The sequence below is a fragment of the Danio aesculapii genome, chromosome 24 (genome assembly GCF_903798145.1).
Source record: "Danio aesculapii chromosome 24, fDanAes4.1, whole genome shotgun sequence".
Classification (NCBI taxonomy): domain Eukaryota; kingdom Metazoa; phylum Chordata; class Actinopteri; order Cypriniformes; family Danionidae; genus Danio; species Danio aesculapii.
The window spans coordinates 26,860,277-26,880,315 of NC_079458.1; the positions used below are offsets into that span (position 1 = coordinate 26,860,277).

General features: G+C 34.5%; 1 protein-coding gene across 1 annotated transcript in view; it reads left to right on the forward strand.

Annotated features, from left to right (window-relative positions):
- pou6f2 (POU class 6 homeobox 2) overlaps positions 1-20,039 on the forward strand; it is a 200,640-nt gene that overhangs the window by 28,571 nt on the left and 152,030 nt on the right. The window contains exon 2 of the mRNA XM_056451160.1: positions 4,499-4,596. Within this exon, the coding sequence (XP_056307135.1) occupies positions 4,499-4,596 (98 nt within the window). The remainder of the gene's footprint in view (positions 1-4,498; positions 4,597-20,039) is intronic.

The window sequence follows — 20,039 nt, forward strand, 5'->3', positions numbered from 1 at the left end:
TTTTTTTTTTTTTTTTTAAGTTTAATAAAGTGATTACAGCCACAACCAAAGTATTTAATCCTTAATGTTCAAACACAAGAATAACAATCCATCACAAGAACACTATTACATTCTTAGAAAGACTCTAAACTACATGTTTTCATTATTGAGTTATGACACATTTATTATTGACTTTACTTCTCTGGCTCAGTTTTCCCTCTCTGGCAAGATATATGTTTGCGCAGGAATTCGGAGGAAACCAGAACTGACTAATCATAAGCTCATGGTGTTTAAAACACACATCAGAACGGCTGAACGCTAAGCAAACATTGGGGGGTTTAAGTGTTCCTCAGGTAAGCGGTTGTCATCAGATGCTCTTCATAAGTGTGCAGGCTAGCTTGATTACAAACTCTTTTATTAGGTTTGATCAGTGTGTGTGTGTGTGTGGAAGATTAGGGCCAGAGAGACAGGTCTTTACCCTCCAGTGATCTCTGGAATAATGAGGATATGTTACCATGGCGATTCTCAGAGAAGCCTTTGCCAGTAAAGAACCATTTCAAATCAGTTGTTTTGTTTTTTCGGCGGTCATCACTCCCCTCCTGTTCCTAGTTATACAAGAACATTGTGGAAGTAGAAGTAACATGGGCTCTACCTGTTAAAAATGTTGTAATGACATGAGATATCTCTCTTTTTTACCACATGATTCAATTTATGAGTTGCACTTTTGTTTTGGGCAATACATGATGCATATACTGTACATATATCTATATAGGCTAAATTAATATGTGTCCTGTAAAATTTTAAATCTTTTTTTTTTCCAAGAGCAGTTTAATAGAGCAAGGGAATTCTCTGAGGACTTCTGATTGTATTTCTGTCATTTTCATTTTAGTTTGGCTGGAATAAATTATTATAATTTGATCAGCTACAAGACAATCCACTGTATTCCAATAGCGTACCTAATTAATCTGACTTAACCTAATAATCTTCTAATAATTAGTTATTGTAAATTAGTTATTAAAATTATATTTAAAATGTATTGAAAAAAGGAGTTAGAACTATGTTTGGTTTTGTGCTTTTATTTTATCTATCATGAAATAAACGTTATGCTTGTTTTACTTAAAGGGCACCTATGAAGAAACTCAACTTTTGTAAGTTGTTTGGACAGAACTGTGTGTAGGTATGGTGCGTTCACCATATTGTCATACTGGAGTGGTATAAACACAATAAATCAAAAGTTAAAATAGGACCCAAATCCCAGTGATGTTGAGGCCCACTGCAACGTGACGTAGGAGTGCGGTTTTCCCCGCCCACCGATTGATTGACAGACACCATGTTTCTATAATAACAAGTATACACATGTCCACAGAACATTTTTTGGCAAATAAACTGGGATTAAAATATTTGTTACAACTCTCTGTGACTATTATAAGTTTTATAAGTTTTGATTATGACTCATCATTTCAGAAAGGCTTGAATAAACTACACCAAAAATACATTAAATAACCTTGCTTGGTATTTTTGACTAATGAGTTTACAACTTCATCCGAGTCTGTCCCTGTCACCGACTGCTGTTTATCTGACTTATTATGAGAAGCAGACAAGCACATGGGAACAGTGAGCGGGGAGAAACAGCTCATTTTAATTTAAAGCCACAGGCTACAAAAACAGCTACACTGTATTCAGACACCAAAATGGGCTAGTTTCTAGAGGCTATAATAAATTATCTGATGGGTTTTTTTAGGCTGAAACTTTACAGACACATTTTAAAGTCTTATATTGCATTTTGTAAAAAAGAGGTAAAATATGTGCTATTTAATGCAGCATTACAATCACAAGCATTTCTGTTTTGTTTCTCCCAATTATTTTGGCCATTTACTGGTGGTGTAAGAACAATATTGGAATTGTTCTGTTTATTCTTATTATTAAACATGATTAAACATGCTCAAAAACTCACAAAGCTTCATGCACACTCCAGAAGTGTATACATATATTGGATAGAAAGGTATGTCCAGCCAAAGAAACGTAACTATTTGAGTTCAGTTATATAAAAATGTAAGATTTTAAAAGAGAGGCATGGCACCCTATCCCATCACTAAGCCCAACCATCATAAGCAAGTCGTACTAAATTTCACAAATGAGATTGAACGAATTCATACGAGTTAGCCACTAAATCAAAAAGTTACAAATTGCTGTGAGATTGTGTTGGCACATATCTGTAGAAGTGTATATCTGTAAATGTACATATATCTGATATTGGTTTTAGATATCAGTGTGGCAAATGGCTCAACAACGCCACCTATGCTCTTTTAACAAAGTGCCCCTTGAGATACATTTCACATACACAAACAAAAATTGACTGACACATGGAACGTCCCAATACTTACAAAAAGTCTCTTGAAAAGTGAAATCTGAAACTCAACTGGAAAAAAAACAGTTTTTGCCTTTTTCAGACCTTGTATTTTAACAAATTCTCCCTAGAATTTTAATTTCTCTTTGTATTCCCTATAGAAAGGGAATAGTCAGTATGTCAAAAGATTTGTCTTGAGATTTTTCATAATCATAATAACTGTCAATATCGTCTGTATGCCTGTCCTACATTATGTAATGTAGAAGCAACATGTTTTCTGTTTTCTTCATCATGTTTTTATTATTATTATTCAGCTAAATGCAATTTGTTGATTCTAATAAGTTTCTTTTGTATATTTGATGGACTTTTAGAAGAATAAACCCTTATGCTTTTTTTCTAAAAACACTTGATTGTATGCTCAAGTTTCTCCTGAAATTTACACAAAGCATCTGGGCATGAAAGAAAAAGGTGGATAGCAAGCTAGTTTTGTTATTATGTATAACTCTTCTTTTATATGTAGTGCAGTTATTGAAAGAAGGAAAAAAAGAGTTCTGTATATAAGTAAAAATAATAAAAGCAGTAGGGTAATCTGTCCCTGACCGTGAACCAAATGCAGTGTGCCTCAAAAAAAAATAGACTTTGCTATAGTAAATGCTCCTTTCAATAGCGTTAAACAGCTAAAAAATTAATTCAGGTGGATTTGGAACAAGGGGAGGGTGAGTAAATAATGACAGAACTTATATTTTTTGGTTAATTGTCGTAAGAAACATTTGAATTACTGTTATTAGTGTAGCCTGCAGACTTTACTTTTTTTTTTACACAGTTCTGCCTTCAACCCATCAGGAATGTCTTTCCTCAGCCTTATATTTTAAGTAGTTCACTTTGTACTCTGAAGTACAAATCAGAATTATTATCTTTAATAATACACAGCATGCCAGAGATTTTTGTCCATAGAGCTGTTTTCTTATTGATTCTGTTGTTTTTTTATGTTTACTTGGGTAACATATTTACTTTCTTTACAAGGTCAAATTGAAGTGGTTTTGTTGATTTGCTCGGTTCATTTATGCTTAGAAAGGAGCATTGACTTTCTCCAAAAAGTTTGACATGAGAATTGTAAAGACAGCAGCTACTGTAGCTTGCACTCTACATTTTATGAGTTTAAGCACTAGCAATGGTTTCTTTTTCACACTTTATCAGTGGTCAGGTCAGGGATACTAAGCTAAAACAAAAAAGCATAAAAGCTATTGTGTTAGCTGGTGTGAAATGAAAGTAAAGGATGAACAAAACAAAACAAAACACACACATAATATATTACTTTTATCGAAAATTTAATTTGTAATGTATATTAAAAATAGTATCTCAATTATACATAACTGGTCTTAATATATTTTGTGAAGTAAAGTGTCTCATGTCAGTACAGTGTAAAAAATGTTGGGTTTCACAAAATCTCCTCATGTTTTCCCAACACAATCAATTAAGTTAACTAAATCATTTTTAAAAATGTAAGTAAATTGACCTTATTTTTTTTTTTTTCCAAAAAACGCAACCATGTACATCAATATTTCTCACATAATATTGTAATACAGTTTGTGCTGAATACAAAAAATACATGTTGGCCAATACTATGTAATAAGTAGCTGAAATAAGCACAAATGTCAGGGCATGTCAAAACATCTTAGGGGCCCCAAAATCACCTTAGACCCCTGAGGGTTAAGTGGATTGAACATAAAACAATTGAGTTGTCCCAAACAAAAAACTCAAGAATTGTGTTGTTTTAGCTCCATTTAAATAAGTAGTTTGAACTGATAACAAACATAATTTTTTTGGAGTGTATTGTGTGTGTAAGTTGACAGATCGGGCATGTAAAATGTGATGTGTGGTTTGAGCTGCTGAATTAAGGGAATGCTGTGATGCGTATGTAACAGTGTTGATGTGTTTAGCAGGAAACACACAGTGTACAGACTTATTTATTGGTAAATTGCTTTACCGTAGCAGCTACAGAGCACCCTACTGAGGGCTCACTGCCGTCACAGCATGAAAATGTCTTTGAGTGTTTGTGTATGTAGTTATGGGAAGGGAAAATGGAAGAATTTTCTGTAAAATGATTTTATTCTTTAAGATTGGACGAATAAGTGTTTTGCTCTCTCTTTTTGTCTCTCTCTCTCTCTTTAGGTGGTCGAGTTGGTTCAGTTCAATCTGATGCCAGCAGCAGTCCCACAGAACATGGTCATATGGGCCAGTCTCACCCCACGTACCCTGTAGGACCACAGGTGAGAATACATAAGACTGTGACATTAGAGGTGCTGACATTAGTAAGGCTGATTTTAGGGGTGACCAAAATTCTATTTCAGGAGTCATTTTATTTCACGGTAATGATATATTTTACAATATAATCATTTAAATAGGTTGTTAGTCCACAAAATTGGTTATAATAAAAAAACCTAAAGGAGACCTATTGTGCAAAAATCACCTTTATAATGGGTTTGAACACAATTGTGTGGCAATAGTCTGTGAATTTACCCAACTTCTAATGGTAAAATATGTATTCATTTTATTTATTATGATCACACTTCAAAAAACAGTCTGCAGAAACAGTTTGATTGACATTCTTTCTTTGTACATGTCGTCAGAGGGGGAAATCCCAACCCATTTGTGACAATTTCTCCCTCATTAGCATGAGATGTTTTTGAATCTGCCATGTTTTTGACTCATTAGCACTTATTTTTGAATCTGCCACTATGCTGACACATAGACATTTATAGCCCCACCTACCTTTGAAAAAAGCACAATCTCATTTGAATTTAAAGTGAAAGTCACCAAAATGGCACAATTTATGATCAAAGCCATGTGAAAGAGTTATAAAACATTATTTATGGGGTATTATGATCTGAAACTTCACATGCACACCCTAGGGACATCTGAGACTTATTTTACATCTTGTAAAAAGGGGCTAATAGGTTTCCTTTAAAGACTTCAGAAATTTAGTTTTATTTGGGATGCACAATATTGGATTTTTGATGCCGATATCTTTTCTGTTTGTGGGTTTTTAATAAGTGTTCACTTCTCACTATAAATTAAAAACAGACTTGTGAATTCTGATCCCAGTAAATCTTTTTATGATCCCAATAAACATTTTCTTGAATTTTTATTAGTGTAAAAGAGCAGCCCCTCAATCTAGTCTATTTTTGATATAACTTCATATTTTTTGTGTTACTTTACTTTCATTTTCATAGACTAAGGTTTACAGTACCTTTATGTAAAGTCGTGGCTGTAATGCTAAACAAGTAACTGTTGAGTTAACTAAGGGATATTGTACACTGAGTTATTCTGTATTCACATTCAGAAAACAGGGAATCTAAATCACAGGTAAAAATTAATCTCAGATTATTTACATGGTCACACTATGAGTGCTAGTGCCATCAGTTTCATGAGCAGAATCTTGCGGGCACACACACACTGCACATGAGTTAGCCATGCGCACTTATTTATATAAGTATACTCAGAATAAACAAATCTATTATGGTTGATATAATAATGTAATGATATATACCATCCTACCACCCACTGATATATCAGCTAATATTTTTGATTATTTGGTATAATTGCTAGGCAGCGTGTTGGCTCTGTGGTTAGTACTGTCACCGCACAGCAAGAAAGTCCCTGGTTTGAGCCCCAGCTGAGTCAGTTGGTGAGAGTTTATGGGTGTTTCCCAGTGCTGGGTTGCGGCTGGAAGGGCATCCGTGGGGTAAAACAAATGCTGGATAAGTTGGTTAATTTCGCTGTGGTGACCCCTGATTAATAAAGAGACTGAGCCAAAGGAAAATTAATGAACGGTGTAATAGCTCTTTATGTTTGGAATTATATTATTTTCAAAAGTGGAAATTTAATTTTATCAGTGCTGACAATAGCCCCTTTCACACAGTGATACCAGTAAATATCTGGAATTTGGAACATTCTGGAATTTTTCCCAAAAAGACCATTCACACACCCATTCCAAAATACTGGTAAACTCTGACATCATTAACCAGAAATGACCTATAAATGGCAGTGCTTGCTTGTATTTGTAAACACAGAAGAGGTCTGCCTTTTCTTGATGGTTTCACTTTTATTTAAATCTTTAGCATTCATGCAGCTGATTTGTCCCAGAGACATCCAAAGGCAGAAATTCCAAACGCAGCTAAATGTTTACACACTTGACTACATTACAAATTATGTGGGTGGATAAGTATTGTGACCAACTTATTTGAAAACATATGGAGGAACACTTTCAGATGTCGAGATGTTCACAAAATGTATATCGCCCCCAAAACATATTTACAACTTTACATTCAAAACATTTATGAGAGATGCTCCCTTAATCTGCTTTACAGAAGCAACAGATATAACTTATAGCAATTCATTCATTTATTTATTCATTCATTTCTTTTCGGCTCAGCCCCTTTTTTTAATCAACAAACCACCAACTTAACCGGCATGTGTATTACGCAGCAAATGCCCTTCCAGCTACAACCAAACTCTAGGAAACACCCATACACTCTTGCATTCACACACATACACTACGGTCAATTTAACTTATTCAATTCACCTGTACCGCATGTCTTTGGACTGTGGGGGAAACCGGAGCATCCGGAGGAAACCCACACGAACACGGGGAGAAAATGCAACCTCCACACAGAAACGCCAACTGACCCAACCAGGGCTCGAACCAGTGATGTTCTTGCTGTGAGAAGATCATGCTACCCACTCCGCCACTGCAACACCATAATAATGACTTGACTGGGTGAATTTTATGTAGGATTTTAAAGTTAAATTCTTTGATTTTATAGTTAATACAGTATCTAAGGGGAATTCGGTTTACTAACCTGAGTTTACCAACCTGACGTGTAAGTGTACCTTCATTCTTTCCTATCAGCATTGTTCAAACCAACTGCAGGTAATGCCCATCATTAAACAGAAAACAGTTGTGGAAAAATTACTAAATAAAGATGACCATGATTTCAATGGTAAAAATGCTACAGTAAAAATCCGTAACCTGGTTAACAATATGTTTCCTTAAAATTTACGGCGAATAACTGTAAATTGACTTTCCCAGAATTCTCTGTATGGCACATCACTTTTTATGCTTTTTGTTGACATTACTATGGGTCTTTTTAGTTGTTTTCCCATCAGTTATTTACATTAGAGATTTATGATACATCTAATGTTGATAAACAATGTTTTTTTCATGACTTTAATTGTATGCGTGTTGCCATACTGGTGTTTATTGGCACTGAGCACCTTATATACACTGATACACTTTTCTGCTTGTGGGAAAAGTTGTTTGTGATGACCATTGGTTGTAATATTCTTATCACCACCTGCATATGGCTGTGTTAACGTGTTTATCTGTGTAACAAAAGATGTGTAGATGTTGGTAATTCAAAATACAGACATATTATATCTATAAATTAATGTAACACGGTAGTTTACCGTAAAAATGATAAATTACTTTTACGGCTTGTACCGTATTTTTAACAGTGAATTACTGGTGCCCACAGCTGCCATTTTTAACCGTAAATTTTACGGATCTATTTTTTACAGTTTAGATAGATATACAGTATAGATAGATAGATAGATAGATAGATAGATAGATAGATAGATAGATAGATAGATAGATAGATGGATGGATGGATGGATGGATGGATGGATGGATGGATGGATGGATGGATGGATGGATGGATGGATGGATGGATGGATGGATGGACGGACGGATGGATGGTTGGATGGACGGACGGATGATCGGATGGATAGATGGATAGACAGACAGACAGATAAATAAATAAATAAATAAATAAACATAATTAATCAATCAAGAACAGTGTTTTAACTTCAGAGCGCTAACCAAAATGTCACCCCCATCCAACAATGCGACAAATGCGAAAACGCACGCACACACTGAGCGCAAATCAACTGTGGTCTTTTTTAGGGACGAACAGAACAAACAAGCTCTTTCATAAGATGGAGAATGATCATTGTCTCTTGCCATATCCAGCTCAACACGCTGCAGTGATGTCCAGGCTTCTTGTCTCCTCGTTCCCCTGAGCTCTGCCTTAATAGATGAACCCTGTCAGGACAGTCCCACAGAAACAAACACTTTTCAGCCACACTGCCCTCTCTCTCCCTATGCCATGGCCAATTCCCTTGTTTCTGGATCAATATGTTTTGATGGATTCTCACTCTAGAGACGGATATTGTGTGCGCTGCCATTACGGAACTGGATCAGTAAGAGGGCAGTTAGCCCTACATGGGTCCCACTGCTTTCCCGTTCCTCTGGCTTCATCCGCGCACACTGCTATCAGTCTGATTACCAGTAATCTTTCAGCACTTCCTCCGCTGGGCCGCTCCCTCTGTTCTTCTTATTAGAAAGAGGGATGGGATGGGGTGTTTGGGAAAAGGAAAGGGTAATTTAATCCCAAAAGCCAGATCAAGAAGGTGCAGTGTGTTGTTTATGGGCCTGGGGTTCTTGTGAGCTCCTACATTCGGTATTGGTTCTGTTCAAATTAGTCTTTTTAATAACTTTTTATCTGCCCTCGGATGAGTCAAAATTGACCCATTACCATTCTTCATACACATTTGTCATCTTGTTGTGTAAAATTCTTCAAACCCTAATGGCCTGCTCCACAAAACCCTCATTTTGACTGATGTCATCAAGGCCTCCAAATACATTCATTCACAATCCAATTTAATCCCATGATCAGTACTGGACCAAGTTCTGCTCTGCATTTACTGAATGGATATCCAGCTTTGCTACAATCACCTTTGGTATTTTACTTTAAAATTTGTAATGAAGAACAATTGAAACTCACATAATTAACCCAATTTTCACGAGCCAAAATCCCCTAGAGGTTTTGTTGTTTTGACATGTCATGTCACGTCACATTTTCATGGTTTTGTATACAATATGTTGCATTTATATTTTGGTATATTAATATAGTATTGGTGTTTCTTTCCACTGTGGCGACCCCAGATTATTAAAGGGACTAAGCAGAAAAGAAAATCAATGAATGAATAAATAATATAGTATTCATTTGGTTTCTTGAATATTAAGGTTACACCAAAATGAAAATTCGAGACTGAAACCAAAATATGGATGCACTTGGTCGAAAACCAAAACAAAAACTGCTCATTCATTCATTCATTCATTCATTCATTCATTCATTCATTCATTTTCCAGCTTAGTCCCTTTTTATCAGGGGTCGCCACAGCGGAATGAACTGCCTACTATTACCTATATATTTTACTCTGTTTTACTCTGCAGATTCAGCCACAACCCATATCTGGGAAACACCCATAAACTCTCACCTTAAACACACACACACACGCACGCACGCACACACACACACACACACACACACACACACACACACACACACACACACACACACACAATCCAATTAATCTTGATAGTTAATCCAATTCACTTATAGTGCATGTCTTTGGACTGTGGGGGAAAGACGGAGCACATGGAGGAAACCCACGAGGAGAACATGCAAACTCTAAACAGAAATGCCAACTGGTGTGTACCGACACAAACAAACAAACAAACAAACAAACAAACAAACAAAAAAATGCTCACACAAGCCAATAAAATAAGGCATCATTTTACCAGCATTGCCTTGACAGCACAGTAGCACCTTTGTAAGCAGCAGGAACAAATACAGAGAAATGTCCTGTTGATGCGTTATTTGAGTGGACTTTGCTTTTTTGGTGAGCCTGTGCGGTTCATGCATAGCTAAGTATACCTGAACATAATTGGGTCACACTTTATTTTGATGCTCCGTTTGTTGAACTTAAGTTACAATGCACCTACATGCCAACTAATTCTCATTAGATTATAATTAGACTGTTCAGTTGAGGGTAGGGGTTGGGGTTAGGGTTAAGATTAGTGTAAATTGACATGTACTTGCAAAGTTTCTTATAGTCAGTTAAATGTCTGTTGAATGCCTGTATCAGCAGATAATAAGCAGACAGTTTACTAATACTCAAATGGACCATCAAACTAAAGTGTTACCCATAAGCGGAATATCCACAGAGCAGAATACTGAGCTATTTTGAACTTTGACCACAGCGAGCATGCAAGCTATTTGATGGTGTGCTCTGCTGCTCCTCTGCTTTAGACATTGTAGCATAGCCTTTCTTTCAGCTTTTTTCCTGCTCTTTTTTTAAAAGGTAATTTTTTTCAACTGGTGTTTTTGTCTTTTAGCCGAAAACACCATTTCCCGTCTATGATTTTCAGCGGTCAAAAATTTGGTGCATCCCTATTAAATAACTCAGAACCATGTGACCCTGTCACCTTCACTGTCACTATTTAACAATTTCTTAAGCCAATTAACGATTTTATTAGTATTTTTTTCCATTTATTTATGGTTTTAAGTTTGGGATTTTGGATTTGATATGTGTTCCAACTACTTTTTATTTGGAAAAATGTAACAGATTAACCTTTTTTGACATTTTAGTAGTTTGAAATGATATTGGTTGGATTTGACTTGTAAATTATTGTATGGATTTAAATATATTATTTCATATACACAATACATATATAATAATCACATTTAAAATCATTCATTCATTCATTTTCTTTTCGGCTTAGTACCTTTAATAATCAGGGGTCGCCACAGCGGAATTAACTGCCAAACTATCTAGCATAACACTGGGAAACTCCCATACACTCTTGAATTCACACACATACACTAAGGCCAATTTAGCTTATTCAGTTACCTATACCGCATGTCTTTGGACTTGTGGGGGTAACCAGAGCACCCGGAGGAAACCCACGCAAACACAGGGAGAACATGCAAACTCCACACAGAAATACCAACTGACCCAGCCAAAGCTTGAACCAGCGACCTTCTTGCTGTGAGGCGATTATGTGTATCATTGAAACACATGTTCAAATAGGCACTATCCTTAAAAATAAACCACATATTTACAATCTAAACAACTATATTCTCAACACAAAAAAAGACTGGAACAGTGCTGATACTTGTAGAACCAGAAAGAACTGTATAAGGTGATATTAGTCTGCTTACAAATCAATCATGAAACATTATAAGTAATTTTTTTTAAGTGTAAAAGCATTCACAAAAAAAAACCCCTAAACAAAACATCTTCCTAATATGTATATATCAATATTATGTAACATACTGTATGTTGCCTTAATCATAAACAATCATTATATAAAATTGAATAATACAGTTTAATGATTTTAAAATAACTGTACAATTGAAAATGTAAAGGAAGCACTTTTTCTACATACTGTATGTAGAAAAGTGTTTGGCAAATTGAGAGTATGTAGAAAAAAGTGTATAGTAGCAAAATAAATGCAAAAAAAGATAACAACTTATATATGATTCAGAGCGCACATGCACAAAACAAAATCTCCTTAACATTTTTGCAAAATGGTAGGCTATTTATCACTATTATGCCACTGTATCTTTGAAGAGTGTATCTTGTGTATGTAAATGGACATTTAGGAGCAGCGAGGTGGTAGCGTGACTTAAACATCCCAAGGGTATTTTGAGTGAAGAGTTGTTCAGCCATTTTAAAGTGTGTTTTGATCCTGGGGGATCCCATTTCACAGACACGCTGGGGTTCAGATCAGTTTGTCAGCTGCCTTGTCGCTTAGAGTGAGGGCTGATGGGAAAACGGTGTGAGCCATTAGTGGATCTAACAAGAAAAAAGAATAAGAGAAGAACCGCTTTTCATGCTGAGTCAAAGAGTATGCATCCCTTCCTTGGTTCCTGCCACAGACATTCTGCTGGTCACAATAAATTCATTCCTTGGCTACAGCCCAGAAGAAATAAAAAAAATAAAATAAAAAATTGCAGTCAGATCTCGTACAGGTGTTATTGTAAATGCATGAAGTCAGTTGTTTGTGCAGGTCTATGAAAATGTTCCTAAATGTAATTTAGGATGACAAATCAAATTTAAATTTCTATAAATAAATCAGATTAAATAATAAAAATAAGAAGCTATTGTAAATGCCTGACAATGTTGTGAAAATGTAAAAAAATAAATAAATAAATAAAAATAAAAATAAAAATAAATAAATAAATAATAATAATAATAATAATAATAATAATAATAATAATAATAATAATAATAATAATAATAATAATAATATGTATTTTTAGGTAAAATAAAAAAAAATCTATATGATGTTACGAGTACGGGGGCAGTAAGTTCTAATTACATTTTCATCAAATAAAGAGCCAAATAAATCATAGTATACTGTATGTTTATAATAACATCCCAATGATAACTTCTGAATAATGCCTTTGTAAAAATGGCCAAAACTTACAAGTAAAATGGCTTTTTTATACAAAATAATAATAAAAAGAAGTAATAAAAAAAAACAATATACTTTTTTTGACAAAATCGTTTCAAGGCTTCCAAAATTATCATATTCAGATTTTATACATATAACAATACTCAGGTTAACCTGCAACATACCAAATGGTCAGTTTTTCCTAAGGTCTTTGTTACTCATCTTGTTTTAGTCATCTTCAGACTGATGGAGGCTCTTCAGTTCTGTTGTTCAGGTCAAGTGGCCTTTAAATAATTTCCTCAGTACAATGACAGAAGTTCTCAAAGGGCCATTAAACGTTGATTTGAACCAAACCCAATGCTATGGACCAATTTTATAATTTTTTAAAGAATTCAAATAATGCCACATTAAAATGGCTGCATTATTAAAAGGTACAATTACGGTCTTGTTGAAAAATAAAACATTTGGTTTGCTTCATTTATAGATTGGAGCACCATCAAAACCATCGAACAATTTTTTTTGTGTGTGCTCTTTATAAACGCTGAATGTAACATATGGGATCAGTACGATTCAGCAAGGATGAATGAAATTAATTAAAATACTGTAGTTTGTAGTGGTACAAAAATATTTCCGATTCAAATAATTCTTTCTGTTTATCAAATAGTTTTAAATAATTGTAAAAATTCAAGCAATAGATTTTTAATAACATGCAACACTGATAATAATTGTTAATAGTAAGACAATTTAGAAAAGTGATAAGATCACCAAATTAAAATGATCAGTAAATAAATATAAATAAATAAACATTTCTTTGTAATATGTAATAATACATCACATTCTCAATATACCAATTAATTTTAATATTTAAAAAAATATATATTTATTTATTTTTTTTGTTAAACAAATACAGCGTTGGTGAACATACACTACACCTCTTTCAAATAACATTTAAAAGAATTAAGTTACAAAGCCCAAACTTTTTTATAATATAGACTATGTCCACCAACTTTACCTGTCATTAATTTGAGCAACAATTGCACAGAAGATTATCAGTGATCACTGTTCCTATCATGAACTGTCTCTGGCTCATTATTGTAAAACGTAAAATACGTTGCTCCAGGTTCATTTCAAGGCACGTTTTAGATAACAAAAATCTCTAGAGGGCGCTACCTACATTTTTGAAAACATGAAATACATTAGCCAGGGGTTGTTTAAGATAAACTTTCTCTGGGGGTGTCTTTTATACAGATCACCCAGACCAGTGAACCATAGTGTTTTTAAAAGGAACAATAAATGAAAAATTGCACACAGTTTTACCTTGATTTTACATTTCTTGCATTATTATGCCTTTTGTGGAGCCGTGCTTCACCACACCAGGCGGTGATCTGACAAACTTTGTATAATTTTAATAATGCATATAAACAAAGACAAATGGATGGCGACAGTCCATGTCCATCCGTCAATCTCCATAAAGTTGAAAGAGTTCAGGCCTCAAATAATTACCATAATGTAGTACTTTTTACTACATTTTGCGACAGGACGCACACATGGCAGGTGTCAGGCATTTGACAACAAACAAATGAGAATGGCTTCAAGCAAGAAAGCACATTTTCAGTGCGAGCTGGAAACGAGCATAGAAATGAGCATAGTTAGAAAAATTACCTGCAGTTGAACTTGAAACTTGCCGCAAAATTAAAAATGAAAACCCCAAAGTCACATATGGTGTCATGATGAACACTAACTGTAGTTGCATGATCCTACCAAAGGAAACTATCGACAGATTGTGGCAAAATGACATTAATCAAACTACTGTATGTGCTATAACATGTTAAACAGGAACATGAAAGGAACATCCAAAAAGCAGCTCAGGTAAACAACTTAATCATATTGTTGTCTTATTCAGATTATGCCAAATAATTAGATTATTTGATCTAATTGTCTCCATGTAAACGTAGTCACTGACATTTAGGGTGCTTTCACACTTGGTTCATTTGCCTGCTCCGAACCAAAGTTCGATTGTCCCCCCCCCTTGTCATCATCTCGACTGGTTTGTGTTCACACTGTCTTTTTTCCTTCTGAACCCCGGTGCGCTTGCATCATCGAGCTGCTGTTTTGTGTATGGCTGTTGCTAGATGATGGCCACGAAAGCCAAGGCGGCAAAATGGAAAGAAGTATGCACATCACGGTCGTTCTACTTTTACTAAACCTTTTGATTTTGGTAGCATACAGAGAGCGACTTGCATCTATCTGCCACAAAAATGTTAAAAACTTTCAGAGCATAACGCGATGTCCGCAGAACTGTGTTTGCACTAGGTCAGTTCCGCCTGTCGCCGAGATAACGTTAGGTGATACACAGACATACACACTCGAAAGAACATTATGTAAACTAAAGTTTGTTGTACAGTTGGTGGTTCACTTCCGTTATTTGATACGATTGCATTCATATCAGAAAGGAACCAGACCAGAGTTTGCGTGAACCGTACCCCAGACCACCTCTTTCGGACTCTGGTATGGTTTACAGGTGAGCACCCAAGTTCAGAAGATCCTTCACACTAGCTAAACGTACCGTACTTTCATGTGAAACGAACCTGGGTGCAGACCAAAAGTGCTAGTGTGAAAGCACCTGTATTCTAAACTGAAGTAAGTCAGTTTTAATTTAACTAGAACAACCCCAGCATTCTACGTTATTCTTCCCTTCTGAATTGCTAGAATGTTCCACAATATGAAATAGCATGACTTTAACTCTTTTTTTCTTTCTCTATGTCACTTCGTTGTGAAAAGCAAAATAAAAATAAAGATGAATTGAATGTATTTAAATTAGTCTGTGTTGTCATAAATTTCTAGCTTCATTTTATTTGCTCTTCATATGATGACAATTGCTATGTTAAATTATCACTCACTATTGTCCACGTTACCATGTAATTAGTAATACTGAACAAAAATAAAAAATATAGCTCTTGTACATTATAATGTTCTAGAGCTGACTTATTGCTCTCTAGAATATGTGAACATATAGTTTTCTGAACCGATAAAAAGACTTCAAGCATCTTGTGGGCACAGAGTCAAACCAGGCAGTGGCATTCACTTTGAGACTGAGATAAGATGCTGGCAGACAATCTTTGATTTTGTGCTTCAAATAACCGACACACACTTAAAACAGCAAGAATAAGCATATGTCACACAGCTCTGTCAGATGAGTCTTTGTTGTCGTTCTTTGAGTGGTTAATTGATTTTGTGTGTGTGTGTATTCTTTTTATGTCAGTGTTTAGAGTGAACGAAATGACAAGTGACATTTCTCAGTATGTTTTATAAGAGGGGTTTTCGTCTGTTTGACAAATGCCTTTTGTTTGAAGAATAAGAATATTAAACAGTGTTGTTTTATGCTGATTACCGTTTGATTCAAGATGTTTGTTCTAAATCAAATGAGTAAAGTCCTGTCTTATCACACAAAAATCAAACGCATCAGTGAACCGCTTTCAGTCTGAACATTTTCTCCAGAATCCTCCATCCTGAAAATGCTTATTATTTAATGTTTGAATAATTGCACCTCATATCTTTCATAGCAATTCTGTTTCATGCTATTCCATTCCATTTTTATCAGTATTCATAAATTAGGAAAAGTGCAGCAAGCCATAAATTACAAGACTGCTTCAACCGGGAATGTTTTTTGGTCTTCTTCTTAACATTCAAATTCACCATTTACGCCCTATTTTCCATGCACTCAAAGTGTTTGAGAGCTGTTGGCAGTACAAAAATGCATTGAGGAAACAATTCATAAACAATATAATGTACTGGAACTTGAATGGAAAAGCCCTCAGCGATAAAGCTGACTGAACAAGATCAAGCCAAAAAAGCAGCTATAAATGCTAATGGGGAAGATTATAATGTAGCTTGTGTGTAACGGAGAGAGAGTGAGAAATTGCTGACTTGTAAGGAGGAGGAGCAGGCTGCGAGATGGTTGTGAGTTGTTTCATAGACAGGATTTTTTATGTACAGTGTAAAGGTGTAAAATAGTTCGCTGAAAAGAAAAATGCACTGGCCTTTTCCAGGAAAAGCATTTGCTTTATCAAATTCAGCAGTGGGTCATGAACAAAAGGTAAAAAAAGGAAAAATAGTAGACAAAATTTACTACCCTGCAGGCACAGGACGTCAACATGATGTCATATTGACGTTGTACCCCAACGTGGGTATGTTGGATTTTGTTATGAAAATCGGGTTGACGTCAGAACCCAACGTCAGGCTAATGTCAATGTCTAACGTCCAACCTAAAATCAACCAAATATCAATGTCTAATCATGTTACACCTTGACGTTGTGTGGACGTTGTTAAAAGTAATTCACGTCACGTCATTTTAGTGCTGCATGGAGAATACACTGTTGATCAGCTTCAAAGTTTTAATTCATTTGCATTCTCACAACTGAAACACAAGACAGACTTCAGAGATCTCACAGCTTAAGAATAGCAACAATATACAACAAACACAAAACATTTATAGAAATAAATAAATGAAAATAATCTGCATTCTCATTCAGAATCATTTTGGTGAAACTCAGCACCAAAAAAACTTCTATTATAGACAACCATAAATTTTATGCATTTTGTTATAATAATAATAATTTTAATTTGTAATGTGTTTTTATTAGACTCAAAGCACTACAATGCAAAATACCAACAATAGCAGAAACAGCACAACAATAAAAAAGATGCTACAAAAACAGTGTAGTTGTTAAAGGACAGGAGTAATATGCTTTACTCCATATTTTTTAACAAATATGTTTTTTGAACAATCTATGAAATCTAGGAGCAATTTTCAAACTAACCCCAAATTAAACATGGTATGTTAGCAACTTGTGGAAAGTAATCTGTGTATATTCAAAGTGCAAAATCTGCTGTTGTGTACAGCTATAAAAATATGATTAACAATAAAAAAAAATTGCAGCATTTTTCTGAGCATTACAACATTATACATTTCAAATAACGTGTTCTGAAATATAACAGAATTTTGTCACTGTGTCTAGTAAAACTAATCAATTTTGTTGTACAGATTACAAATGTGTGCTTATTTATTTGAAACAACAAACATAGTAGTATTAGTAATAGTTATTAGAAATAGTAACCTTAATAGTCTCTCGCTCTCTCGCATACGCACATTCAACCTACCTCACATGCATTCGGTCTCTCTTGCGTGTACATGTGGCTTCTCTCGCACACACCCGGTCTCTCTGCTTTTACTTTACTTTTGTCCAGTCTGGTGCCTCGTACACGGCGCACATTCTTTAAGGTGGTTGGTTGGCATCCACCAATCCCAAAATGTCTCACTGCTGTAAACAGGAAAATTAAGGCTAGACTGCAGCCAAAATTAATTAATTTATCAAGTAACGGACAAATGCATCATACTGTAATGGTAACAGAGTTAATATATTTAAGAAGTAATGCGTTATCATATTAGTTACTGCCAAAAGTAATGTCATTACTAGTAACACGGTATTGCCCAACACTGGTTATTAGTATTAGTAATTTATTTCGGGTCATATCTGGAGGCCCCACACTTATGATAAACACAGCACACTGTAGACATAATAATATCAGATTGCTAAAAAAACGTTTTGCCTCAAAAAACATGAGTAAACTAACAAAATTTCTAAAAGCTAGTACAACTTCATGTTTTTATTTTGTACCACAACATGTATGAGAGGGGTGTGGTGGCACACAGGTGTCTCTCTTTAACGCACAGTTCAGTAGCAGTAGTTAACAAAAGCTTGGATTAATGTAGACTATTTTTAAACTACACTCAAAAAACAACTCATTGGATGAACTTGATAGCAGAATTTTTATCCAATAAATTTGTTTAGCACCAACTATATATATATATATATATATATATATATATATATATATATATATATATATATATATGTATATATATATATATATATATATATATATATATATATATATATATATATATATATATATATATATTTATATATATATATATATATATATATATATATATATATATATATATATATATATATATATATATATATATATATATATATATATATATTTATTTATATATATATATTTAGTTGGTGCTAAACAAATTTATTGGATATATATATATATGTACAGCAAGAAGGTCACCTGGTTCGAGTCCCGGCTGGGTCAGTTGGCATTTCTGCGTGGAGTTTGCTTGTTCTCCCCGCGTTGGCGTGGGTTTCCTGCGGGTGCTCCAGTTTCCCCCACAAGTCTAAAAACCTGTGGTATTGGTGAATTGGGTAAGCTAAAATTGTCCGTAGTGTATGTGTGTGAATGAGTGTGTATGTATATTTCCCAGTGATGGGTTGCGGCTGGAAGGGCATATGCTGGATAAGTTGGCGGTTCATTCCAATGTGGCGACCCTTGATTAATAAAGGCACTAAGCTAAAAAGAAAATGAATAAATGAATGAATGAATGGATGAATGAATGAATTGTCAAAATAACTTTGACTGGACTTGACTAAAAAGAAGGATACTTTTCATTTTGGGTAAACTAACCCTTTAAGTCTCCCTGTTGATCTTCTGCTGAAACACAGAATGAAATTTAATTTGGGTACTTATTTTCATTATACAGTTTGATGCAAAACATGCTGGAAGCTAGAAATCAGCTTCTGCTATGAGTTTAAGTTCACCTTAATACACTAAACATTTGAGTTTACAACTTATTTCTGTCAAGAACAATTCATTTTTTGTGATTTAATTTCATTGTTCGGCTTTACAAGTTTCAATGTTTTCAATTAATTAATTAATTTTAGATTAATAAAATAATTCTAGGCTAGAAGACTGTTACAATAAATGCCTTTCTGTTACTTGATTCAATTCTTTTGAGTGTAATTTCATACAGATCATGCATTTTTTCCCCATTTGTTTTCTTTTTACTGCAAACTCATCAGTGCAACTTTGTTCTTGAAGTAAACTTTTACCCTTTAACACTGAGTTTGATTAATCAATAGGAATATATGACAGGATGGTGCTCTTGAATCAAAACAATAGATCCCAATGAAGCTATTCACACCAGTCACAATTCATCACTGCATGACAACACACTTCTTTTTTCATCCATTGTTGATTTTTTTTCACCCTCTGTTGCCCAGCAATCCAATTAGTCTTGTATGGAAGAGAAAATAGATGTGCTCGATGTTCTTTTTGGTGTGTCACTTCATTCTGTTTACTTCATATTTAATTATACTGAATATAATTGATATTAATCTCCTATTAAAATGAAGAGATTGTAACTCCATACAGCATATGATCATACCTTCTTCTGATATGTGCAACATTTTGTATGCTTCCTCGTTCAACGTCTGTACATAAAAACTTTATAGAAATGTTCCTACAGATGAAGCCAAATATGGTTACAACCAG